Source organism: Neovison vison, chromosome 5 (genome assembly GCF_020171115.1).
Source record: "Neovison vison isolate M4711 chromosome 5, ASM_NN_V1, whole genome shotgun sequence".
NCBI lineage: Eukaryota > Metazoa > Chordata > Mammalia > Carnivora > Mustelidae > Neogale > Neogale vison.
The window spans coordinates 106,988,599-107,001,217 of record NC_058095.1 but is presented as its reverse complement, the minus strand read 5'-3'; the positions used below and the strand labels follow the sequence as shown (position 1 = coordinate 107,001,217).

General features: G+C 38.7%; 1 protein-coding gene across 7 annotated transcripts in view; it reads left to right on the top strand.

Moving 5' to 3' along the window:
• Positions 1-12,619, top strand: part of LOC122907076 (histone-lysine N-methyltransferase SETDB2-like) — a 95,067-nt gene that overhangs the window by 43,758 nt on the left and 38,690 nt on the right. For 6 of the 7 annotated variants that reach the window (XM_044249695.1, XM_044249694.1, XM_044249693.1 and 3 more), the window contains 6 exons: positions 3,810-3,926; positions 4,670-4,839; positions 6,676-6,892; positions 7,613-7,712; positions 9,099-9,192; positions 11,802-12,139. In XM_044249695.1, coding sequence (XP_044105630.1) covers positions 3,810-3,926; positions 4,670-4,839; positions 6,676-6,892; positions 7,613-7,712; positions 9,099-9,192; positions 11,802-12,139 — 1,036 coding nt within the window. The remainder of the gene's footprint in view (positions 1-3,809; positions 3,927-4,669; positions 4,840-6,675; positions 6,893-7,612; positions 7,713-9,098; positions 9,193-11,801; positions 12,140-12,619) is intronic. The other variant, XM_044249699.1, reaches the window with a different exon arrangement.

Here is a 12,619-nt window from a genome sequence, read left to right as displayed (position 1 = left end):
TTGTTTTTCATTTCCATTTGCTTGGAACATCTTTTTCCATCTCTTCACTTTCAGCCTGTATGTATTTTTAGGTCTGTAGTAAGTCTCTTGTAGGCTGCATATAGATGGGGAGGGGCAGAGGCAGAGGCAGAGGGAGAGAGAGTATCTTAAGCAGGCCCCATACCCAGCAAAGAGCCTTACACTGGGCTCGATCTTACAATCCTGAGACCACGAACTGAGCCAAAATCAAGAATCGATCCTTAACTGACTAGGCCACCTAGGCCCCTGTCTTATCTTTTTATTGAAGCATTTAGTCCATTTGTATTTAACATAATTATTCATAGGCATGTACTTATTGCCATTTTGTTAATTATTTTTGTAGTTCTTTTCCATTCCTTTTTTCTTCTCTTATTCTCTTTCCTTACGGTTGATTGCTTTCTTTAGAGTTAGGCTTGGCTTTCTTTTTCTCTTTCGTGTCTCTGTTATAGGTTTTTGGTTTGTGGTTACCACGAGGTTTATATATGATTTCCTTAGGGGTACCTGGGTGGCTTAGTCAGTTAAGCAACTGCCTTCAGCTCAGGTCATGTTCTCAGGGTCCTGGGAATGAGCCCGCGTCAGTCTCCCTACTCAATGGGGAATCTATTTCTCCCAGTTCCTTTGCCCCTCCCCCCACACTCATTAGCTCATGTGCGAATTGTCTCACTCCCTCTAAAATAAATAAAATTGTGACATATAACATCCTAAGTGTATAACGGTCTATATTAAGCTCATGGTCTCAAGTTTGAACACACTGTAAATGAATTTCATTTTAACTTCCCTCTCCCTCATTTTATATCTATGTTGTCATATTTTATATCTTTTAATTTTGTGAGTCCCCTTTCATAATTTTCCTCTAATGGCCTTTTCTTTTCCACTTCAAGAAGTCACTTTAACATTTCTTGAAAGGTCAATTTGATAGTGATAAACCCTTTAACTTGTTTGTCTGGGAAAATCTTTCTCTCTCCCTCAGTTCTGAATGATAATCTTGCCAGATAGAGTATTCTTGGTTGTGGATTTTATTCTTTTTTTTTTTTTTAAAGATTTTTTATTTATTTACTTGACAGAGAGAGATCACAAGTAGACGGAGAGAGAGGCAGTCAGAGAGAGAGAGAGAGAGGGAAGCAGGCTCCCCGCTGAGCAGAGAGCCCGATGCGGGACTCAATCCAGGACCCTGAGATCATGACCCGAGCCGAAGGCAGCAGCTTAACCCACTGAGCCACCCAGGCACCCCTGGATTTTATTCTTTAACCACTTTTTTTTATTCTTAAGTTTTTGCTAAAAACCAGCTGATTGTGTTATTAGGTTTCCTTTGTATGTTATTAATTGCTTCTCTCTTGTTGCTTTTTAAAATTCTATCTTTAATCTTTGACATTTTTTTTTTAAAGATTTTATTTATTTATTTGACAGAGAGAGAGATCACAAGCAGGCGGAGAGTCAGGCAGAGAGAGAGAGAAGCAGGCTCCCGCCAAGCAAAGAGCCCGATGCGGGGCTCGATCCCAGATCACTGAGATCATGACCTGAGCCGAAGGCAGCGGCTTAATCCACTGAGCCACCCAGGCGCCCCAATCTTTGACATTTTAATTATTATATGTCGTGGTGTGTATCTCTACAGATTCATCTTGTTTGGAACTTTCCGTACTTTCTCAACCCGGATGTCTGTTTCCTTCTCTAGATTAGGGAAATATTCAGCTGTTACTTCTTCAAATAAGTTTTCTACCTCTTTCTCTCTTCTGCGTTTATAATTCAGATGTTTGTTCACTTGATACTGTCCAAGAGGTCCCTTAACCTATCCTCCTTTTTAAAAATTCTGTTATCTTGTCATTAATCACCTTGAGTAGTTTCCATTACCGTATCCTCCAGATTGCTAATATGTTCTTCTGCATCCCCTAATCTATTGATTCCCTCTAGTGTAGTTTTCAATTCAGTTATATTCTTCAACTTTGACTGATTCTTTTTCATATTTTCTATCTCTTTGATGAAGTTTTCACTGAGTTCACCCAGTCTTCTCTGCAATCTGGTGAACATCTTCATGATCGTTACTTTGAACTCTGTCAGGATATTGCTTATATCCATTTTATTTAGTTTACTTTCTGAGGTTTTGTGTAGTTCTTTGTTTGGAGCATGTTCCTGTCTCCTCATTTTGCTTGACTTTCTGTCTTTGTTTCTAAGAATTAGGCAGAATGTTTGCTTCTCCTAAAGTAGAAGAAATGATCTTTGCATGGTTATGTCTATGGAGACTATGTACCTGGTGACTGGCTGGCTCACAGGAGCTGTGGCTGGCTATTGTGGGCTAGAGGCCCCAGGGGACCCTGTCCTGGGGCTGTCTTAGTGGGATGCCTGAAGCTGAAGTTGGTGCAGGATGAGCCGTACTCGGGCTCTCAGTGCATGTAGCACATTGGCCAGATAGCTAAAGCTGAAGTGGGTATGGGCTGTAATGGTCCCAGGGCTCTTTACAGAGGGGGCACCCTGTGAGTACAGCTGAAGGTTAAGTGGGTATGAGGCCAGGGGTCCCCATAGTTCTTTATTCAGGAGAGCTCTGGTAGGGTGGCAATGGCTGAGGCAGGGCATGGGTCAGGATGTTCTAGGATACTATGCACCAGGGGTGTGCAGACATCATCTGGAGCCAAGATGTTATGAGCCTGGGCTGTTCTAGTATACTTTGCACCTGTGTCATCTTGACACACCTTGAGAGATGGCTGGAGCTGTATTGAGTGTGTGCTTTGTGTGCTGTACTGGGGCTGCTTTGATGGGATGGCTAGGGCTGGTATGGGTTAGGGGCCCAGAGTTCACTGCAGTGATAGACCCACGAGGGTACCTGGACCCTTTCCCTGTCTGCAGTATCAAGGGAGAGGGGGACTATCAACCGTGGTGTTCACCAGCCCCTCTGACTTGGAGTGAGTTTCAGCAGCTCTCCTCCCATTTTGCATAGTTCTAGGGTCGAGTCCTTTGTATTCTAGTAGCTCTTTTAAACAGGCCTTTTTCTGTTCCCTTGCTGAGGTCTCAGGCGGACTAAGACATCCAGACCCTACTCTGATCTGTGCTATCAAGGTGGAGAGGAAACGTAAACTAGCGCTTGCCAGCCTCATAACTCAGACAGGATTCCAGCAGCTGCTCCCCTGCCAAATGGCAGGGGTCTAGGGCTAGTTCCTTTATATTCTAGTTGTCATTTTGAGCCACAGCTTTTTCTGTGCCCCAGAGCAGACAGATCTGCTCAACAGTCCCTCCTCATTGCAGTTCAAAGTGTCAGAGGTGGTGGGGGTTCCCTTTGTTACTGTGTCTCTGTCTCTCTCTCTCTCTCTCTCTCTCTGTGGTCTGTCTTGTGTGTGTGTGTGTGTGTGTGTGTGCAGAAGCTTTTCAGTCAGCCCTCAGTTCTTCAGGAGGCATTGCTCTATAATTAAGTAGATATAGTATGTTCATGGAGGGGGTGAGTTCAGGGTCTTCCTACATTGCCATCTTTTTTTTTTTCTTAAGATTTTATTTATTTGAGAGAGAGAAAGAGAGAGCATGAGAAGGGAGAGGGTCAGAGGGAGAAGCAGACTTGATCCCAGGACCCTGGGATCATGACCTGAGCAGAAGGCAGACACTTAAGGACTACACCAACCAGGTGCCCCAGTTTTTGTCCTTTAAAGAGATCTCTTCTTTAGGGAAGAAGTCCAACTGTCCATGAGCTAAGTGACTATTCTAAATACAATTACATTCTTTACTATATTATTTACATTTTTATCAAGACTCTCTTTACTTAAGTTGGTGCTTTTTTATTCTAACTTCTTCATCCATTGCTTTCCTTTTAGAACAAAATGTGCATGTCTTCAACTGACCGCAAGGAATGCCAAGACTTGCCCCTTGTCAAGTAATAAAATAACCACTGGATATAAATATAAAAGACTACAGAGACAAATACCTACTGGGTAAGATACCTTGAGGATTTATTGCAGGGTGTTTGTATTTTTGAAGGTGGGTACTTTATTGTATTGTTGTGTGGTCTGTAGTCTTATAGATACCATTAAATATTAATTTTTTATACCAAAAATATATATTAAGGAATAAAAAAGCAAATTTATATATTGTTCTTAGAAATAGAAGTCAGAAAAGAAAAAGAAAGAAAGAAAGGTAAGTCAGAGAGCACACACAGCATGCATAGTGTACTTAAACACCCATCTGCTTTGAGTCTAGCACTTACCCTCTAGGGTTAGACTACTTTGGGCAGCTCTTTCCCCATTGAGAAATAGAATTTGCAAAGCTCATCTAAGAATTGGGAATTTTCAAACTTTCAAAATTGTTGTTATTAAAAAATACAGAGAAATGGAAAAGCTTTTTTCCTAGATATTCCTTTCCCAGACATTACTAGACATTTTTAAAAAGCTAACATTTATTATGTGCCAGGCATTGCCGTAAGCACCTTGTAAATACTGACTCATTTAATCATGAAACAACCCTACAACATAGGTACTATTATATATCCCGATTTTAGAAAATGGAAAATTGATTACTCATCCAAAGCTATGATGAGAATCCAGGCAGCGCAGCTTGGGGAGGCTTCACACTTAGTCTGCCTCCTGTCCTAAGTTATTAGTGAGGTAGCAGTATAAACTGCTTTTGCTTTTAATTTAGGATATCGGATTGATTTTTTTCTTGCATATTTTATTGACAGCATTTATGAATGCAGCCTGTTATGCAAGTGTAATCGGCGAATGTGTCAAAACCGAGTTGTCCAGCATGGACCTCAAGTGAGGCTACAGGTGTTCAAAACTGAGAAGAAGGGATGGGGAGTACGCTGCCTAGATGACATTGACAGAGGGACATTTGTTTGCATTTATTCAGGTAAAACAAAGGTTAATTATTCAAATTACTATAGTAAGATCTGCATTTCTGAATCTCCATTTTACTAAACCTTATAGCAAGGACAGGAGCAACAATATAGAGGAGGAGCATCAGAGGAGGGCAGGTGACTGGGAAATCGAGCACTCGCAGATGAGGAGACACTGGGTATTCCAGAAAAAAAAAAAGGCTCAGAGATAAAACTTGGGTTATTATGTGAGGCATTTTTTTTCTCTCCATCGCTATAGATGCTTTGGGATAAGTTAAGACTTTTTGAATAAGAAAACTAAATGACTGACTTCCTAAGGTAAAGATTATCAACCAAAGATAATCTTGTTCAATAATTTGAACTGTTAGAATTTAACAAGTTAAGTCTGTAATAAATACCAGCACAAGATGATTCAGGCAGTGACTTTAAGCAGCTCCCTCCATTTCAGGGACTCAAGTTGCCCACCTCTAAGCAAAGCTTCCCAACCAGTGTTTATGGTTGTGCCATTACTGATTTTTTCTGGTCACAACCCCTCGGCCAGAAACATCATTTGCAGTAGTCTCAGCCATTTACCCTGGAGTATCAGGCAAAAAGCCTCACTCCCTGTGTGTACCATGAAATGAGAAAGGTTGAGGATACATGGCTCTGGAACCAGTCTGAAGGAATTATGCTGGACCAAGTCTTGGCAGGAAGGCAGCAGGGACCAGAGCAACCACAACCATCCTCATCTGAAATTCCAGATTCACTTCAGTGAAAGCAAGAATTAGTATAATTCATAACAGCCACATTTGGATCCACATACTACACAATTTGCCTACACATTAATCTTTCATATTTCTAAAAATCACTCTTTGATAAGAGTCAGCTGCCTTATAAGGAGCCACATGGTGTCCAGGAAGTATCATTAGTTTTGTCCTCATTACTAGAAAATGTACTTAAGGTACCTCTCTAATTTAGCTGCTGATTTTGACTTGGTAACTATAGTTTTGAGTCCCTTAAAAGAAAATGCATAAACTTTAAGTTTTAATATTACACTAAAACTTAATATGAGAGCAATAGGCACAATTGCCTTATATTTGCATAGGTCACTTTATTAAAAAATACAGGTTTTTTAAAAAGATTTTATTTGAGAGAAAGCAGGAGTGGGGATGGTGGGGGAATGGAAAGCAGCAGAGGAAGAGGGAGAAGCAGACTCCTTACTGAGCAGGGAGCCCCACATGGGGCTCGATGCCAGGAACCTGAGCTGAAGGCAGATATTTAATTGACTGAGCCCCCCAGGAGCCTTAAAAAAATACAAGTTTTAACTGATAAAGCATTTTAACTAGACTTTTTTTTTTTTAAGATTTTATTTATTTATTGGACAGAGATCACAAGTAGGCAGAGAGGCAGGCAGAGAGGAGGAGAGCAGGCTTCCTGCTGAGCAGAGAGCCCGATGCAGGGCTCGATCCCAGGACCTTGGGATCATGACCTGAGCCGAAGGCAGAGGCTTTAACCCACTGAGCCACCCAGGCGCCCCTTAACTAGATATTTTAACTAGACACAAAAGCTGCAATGTTAAGAGTGGAGCTCACTATGGGCCGCCCTTCATTTTATATCAGAACAGACAAATGCCTTTTTTTATATGGCCAGTGTTTTTTCGTATACTGGAAGATAGGAAGTCCCTTAGTGGTCTTTTATTTATTGTTTCTTACAAGAGTTTCCTAGGGTGAGTTAATGTATTTATTTTCATTATAGAAATATGGTACATTTCACAGAGATCTTTAGTAATGGAGCAGAATGGAGATGTTCTTTTATTGTTTAGCAATTTTATTATTTTTCTTCTTAATAAACTCTTACTTTTTTTCTTTTAGGAAGATTACTAAGCAGATCTAACACTGAGAAACCTAATGCTATTGGTGAAAATGGAAAAGAAGAGAATATGATGAAAAATATGTTTTCAAAAAAGAGGAAAATAGAAGCTGCAGATTGTGAGGTTGAAGTTATCCCATTACAACTGGAAACACATAAAAGTGCTAAGACTGAGGAGTATCTGCCTACGTTCAGTAATAATTTAGAAGAGCCTGTTATGTAAGTAAGATACTATGAACCCAGTCAAGATTGATCTGTATTATGGAACAAGAATGGTTCCTTTTGTTTTGACTTCCCCTGCCCCCACTACTCCTATGTATCTCCTATATATCAACTTGCTTCACAGTTGTTAAGTATAACTCTGAGAAATCTAGAATGCTTATATTTTAAAAACTAGCCAACATATTTATCTCCTCAGTGTCCTATTTCTGTAGTTTTACTTTTAAAAGACTTATCCCTTTAATCAGAGTCTTTATGGATGTCACAACTTTTGCTGTCCTTTTTATTTTCTGTCATCTATTCACAATCCTTTTCACAGGTTCATTTTTAAAAATACTTCAAAAATGATTGGCTGGGGGCGCCTGGGTGGCTCAGTGGGTTGAGCCGCTGCCTTCGGCTCAGGTCATGATCTCGGGGTCCTGGGATCGAGTCCCGCATCGGGCTCTCTGCTCAGCAGGGAGCCTGCTTCCCTCTCTCTCTCTCTCTCTGCCTGCCTCTCCATCTACTTGTGATTTCTCTCTGTCAAATAAATAAATAAATAATCTTTAAAAAAAAAAAAAAAAGATTGGCTGTAAAATATATTTCCTCCTTTAGTGGAAGATAAGCATAGGTGTTACTAATTAATTTCTATGTGGATACTTATGTAACAGTGATACCTATATTTCAAGGTCCAATAAAGAATTTTTAGTGATATATAGAATAACTTTTTTTCCTTTTCAGAGAAATGAAATGTAACAATATTTCAAGAATTCAGTATCATTCAGTCATTAGAAGTCCTAAAGTGAAGACAGCCATTATTCAACGCAATGGGAAAAGGATGGTAAAAACTGCAAAATGTAGATGGGGCCCTTATGAGAACATTAACTGTGATTTCAACTTTGTCTTTTATTTAATTCCAGTTGTTTGTATAATTTAATAATATTTCTTTTATTACTTTGGAAGGGGCATACTCTTAAAGTATTAGGATCGTGTTTTATTTACTTAGTGTCCTCCAGGGTCATTGGCCTGTTCCCAACTTAGATACATAAGGAGACTGTTGATCATGATCTGACAATGTGTTCCACTGAGACTGAGAGCTGTCTAGTTCTGAGAATTTATAGAAAAGCTAGAATGTTCCAGAGTTGGTAGTGATACATAATAAGAAAAAGATGGAGTAATTTAGGTTAAGAAGATAAGGTTGAGAGGCATAAGAGAAAGTCTAATGAAAGAATCATCCAGAACACACCCTTCTACATAACTTCTGAAGGTATAGTTTTCAGTCTCTACTGAGAAAAACTAGCCAGAGACTATAACTTGGAAGCAATGAAAGATGCAGGAAAAAGAACAGAGGAAGACCTAAAGGTAGTTCACAGTAGGGCTTGTTGATAAAAAATAAAAATTCTGCCCTATGTGATGTGCCAGTATTTGCCCTCTGCCTAGCGATGTACATACAGTAAGTACCTCTTCAAGATCACATAATTATGAAAAGGTTAGGCCATTAGACCACATAGAACTCCAGCTCTGCCGCTTTCTACCTGGGTCACATGTCCATGTCTACATTCCTTTATCTGTAAAATGCGGAGAATATTATCTGTCTCAGAGTTAAGAGGATTAAATGAGATAAGCTTCAGAAACTTGGTGTGGCATAGTGTTTGACACCCAAGTGCTCAATAAATGTTGACTATTTAAGTAAATTGAATAATAATAATAATGGTCAACACTTATTAAACACTTAGTTGAGTGCCAAGTGTGGTGTTAAACCTATAGCCTTTTTAAAAGTTATCATTAACATATAAAGTGATTGCTGTATCTACAACTTGTAAACCGGCAACTCCTTTGACCTCCTTGAAGTAAAAACTGGCCAAACTATGTTTTTATCTTTGCACATCTTATAGTTGAAGCTGAATTTATAATCTGGTATCAGAATTGAGGGATACAGACATATGTCTGTGAAGTTTATTTTAAATTTTAATGCCTAAAGACTGTCTTGACAGTTTTGATAAATAAAGTCTGTAATTTGTGGCTTACTGGAGTGCCCAGAAGTAGAACACAGCCAAAAGGGCTCTATCACTCCAGAGATTTCTTATATCAGCTTTGAGTCTTCCAAAACTAATATGGTAGCTACAGCTTATGAAGACTGACACTTGATGAAAAGAGGTCTAACTGCTACATTAAATTGTTTATCCTGATCTAGAAAGTAAAGACATCATACCTGTTCTCTTTTAAGGGATTTGCTTCCTCAGAGTCTGTCATCTCAGAAGATAATGATGGATTTAAACCAACCCAAGTACCTCTGAACGCCAAAGCCGAGGAAATGAAAAGTAGGCTTTGTTTCACTCTGTGATAGCCTGCCTCTTGTGCCTTTTTGTCTATCTTGCTCAATACCTGTGGCTTATTTTCTTGAACTTAGAACAAACAAGCTGCATTCGTCATAAAAGTTATTACTTGTGTGGATCCAAGGGTGGCACGCTATAATTTGTGGACCAAATCTGGCCCACCATCTGTTTACGTATGACCTGTGAGCTAAGATAATTTTTACATTTTTAAATAACTTTTAAAAAAATAAGATGAATAATATTTTGTGACAAGAATTATATGAAATTGTGTTTTCGTGTCCATAAACAAAGTTTTATTGGAGCATAGCCACTTTCATTAATTTACATATTATCTCTGATGACTTTCACATTACATCAGCAGAACTGAATAGTCACAACAGAGACTGGATGGCCCACAAAGCCTAAAATACTATTTGGCCCCTTGCAGAAGTTTGCCAACCCTTGGTCTGTTTTTGCCAACAGTGATTCTGAAGCATGGCAGGAAGAAGTGGAGTAGACAACTCTGAGTCTGCATAGTTCTCAGTGTTATCTGTGGCTTTGGAAGCATTGTCCAAAGCAGCCATTTCCTCACTCTTTTAGGGGCTCCTTTAAAATTAAGATACATCATTCTGTAGTACTCCACAGCCAACAGTGTTGTAGGGATGCTCAGTGAAAAGCGAAAATATTGCTATTCTGAGTGCCTGTCTTTCAGTGTTACCAGTCTTGTAGTGGTTTATGTTATAGTTTGACAAACCTGGATTTTCATACTTTCGCTTTTCATAATATCCCTTTTCATAATATCCTCCACTGGGGAAGATACCGCTGATATAACTGAGCCATTGCCTCTTCTCCTTTAGAGTATTTTTGCCTCTGTATACCCAACTCCTCACCTGGTTTTAAAAGATAAAGATTGGGGCTGGGGAGCAGGGCAGCTATTTGACAGAAAAGGTCTATCAGAAAGGGCATTTATGTATTTTAATTATTTTATCACCAAAGGGGAGGAAAATCTCCTCTTCTACCCATTTTAGTTATCCAGCTGGGGCCTTGTAAATTAGACTGACAGATTGACAAGTGAAAAACAAGCAGAAACTTATTACTAGGTATCACCATTAGCATGTGTATCACGTATGTAACACATGGGAGTACTCAGAGATAAGTAACATAAAGAAGTAGCTTAGAGGGGTGCCTGACTAGCTTAGTCAGTGGAGCATGTGACTCTGGATCCTCAGGGTTGTGAGTTCAAGGCCAATTGGATGTGGAGATTACTCAAAAGTAAAATCTTAAAAAAAAAAAAAAGGACTCTGACTTACCCAGCATCTTTGCCAAAGAACAATAAATTTTTAGAGGAATGACAAGACAAAGGAAAAGGACCTTGAGTGGATAAATGCTCATTAGTGAGGTTCATTATGTAGATTCCTCTCCTTTGGTTTCCAGCCTGATAAAGATCTAAATCTGTCTCTGGTTGACTAACTTTTGTCCTTCCTGGTAGGAGGAGGGAGGACATACTTGTAAATTTATGTACTGCTTTTAAACAGGTGGGGGAAGGAAAAGAAATTTTTTTTGCATAGGCTACTTAATCACTCTTAGCTTAAAATAATTCTTATGTCAAGGAAGCATATTTTGGCATGACATACTCTGATTTCCTTCACCATTTAATGCATATGAGTCATAATGAGCACTCTTGCTTTTGGTTCTTTTGTTGTTTTCATTAATTGCTACAATGTGTATATATATTTATATATAGTAGGCACTACAGAAATCAGTTATGTACTACTATGATTCATGAGTAACCCAAAATTAAAATATGAGAACATGTAGAAACAGCAGGCAGTAAGAATAATGATTAGATCATGAACATTTAGAGAATTCCAATTTCTTTGTGCCACTAAGTTAGGTGGCACAAGTGACTTTTTAAAAATAAATGATTTTACTTACTCCATTTGACAAAGATTCACACTTTTGAATATTCTAAAAAATTATTTCCATTATTGGATAAGAAAAATAATTAAGGCAGTTCATCTTGTTCTAAAGTATTATTGTTTGTAAAGGTATAAATATTGAATGATCATCTCGCAAAACGTTTAGTTACTAATGTGTGCAAAACCCATAGCAGTACAGTTATTATTACTCTTGGGACTTGCTGAAGTGATGCCAAGAGGGTTTTCTCAGGCCTTTCATTGGTGTCCTAAAGGCCTAGAGTACTTCCCTAAACACCTGCTCTGTTTCAGGTGTTCAGAATATACTCAAATGCAGATTCCAGAGTTGAAGAGAGGTAAGTCAGTTTATGAGGAGTAGAGATTAAATATAGTAGTGAAGGAGGCAATAGGTACATTAGTAAAAATGTAGTAGGAAGAAGGCAGACCTGGAACCAGACATTTCTCAAACATTTGAGACTCTTCTGGGTTTCTTACCCCACTTACTATATTACAGTTCGGGTGAATCTTTTACCCTCTCAAAGGCTCAAAGTTTTCATTTTTAAAATTGGAGTAATGTCTACCCTCATATTGTAAGAATTAGTAATAATTAAAGCAACTAGCTTTTAATCAGTATGTTAATCACAGGATATTGATCAGCCAAATATATTTGCTGACACTTCCTTCCAAAATATTTATTAGAGGATTCAAGCTCCTACCAAGTTAAAGACTTTGAAGACAATCTGCTGATTGAATCAGATGTGATAGATATAACTAAATGTAGAGAAGAGACTCCATCAGGGGGCAGATGTAACCAAGCAACCACATTGGATAAACTGAATATTACAAAGGAGCTCAAGGCTCAAATGCAAAAGCCCCAAGAAGAAACTCCAGCATATCAAAATCATCAAGTCTTTTGTGAAAAAGAGTTCCCAAGTGAAACCAAAAATATTTCACCTGATTCTCTAAAGAAGTTCAATAAAGGGAACATGTTTTTATTGGATGCCACAAAAGAAGGGAACGTGGGCCGCTTCCTTAACGTGAGTATATGGGCTGAGATTCACATTTCTAAACATTTTTTCTGTGCTACTTTGAATGGTTTGAAATTTATGTGCAATCATATGTAGTTCACCTGCCATCAGAAGAGAAAAAGATTCTGAAGTTGGAAAATCTTTTTTTCTTTTTCAAATTTTTATTTAAATTCCAGTTAGTTAACATACAGTGCATTATTCTTCTCAACTTACTCATTTGTCACTTACATACAAAAACCTTGTGCTCATCACAGGTGCTCTCCTTAATACCCATCATTCCCCTCCCACCCCCAACCCTGCCCACCTGAGGTCAGAAAATCTTTAAAAACAAAGAGCTTTTCCTTGCTAGGCGATCTGTTTATTTGGTTTGTCTCTTTTCCCCCTAGTTAGGAGGATACTTGGTTAACAAGAAATAGAATCCTTTACTTTCTTCTTCTGTCCCCCAACTGCTGTTCTTTCTTCCACTTTGGGGCCTTGTAAATTAGACTG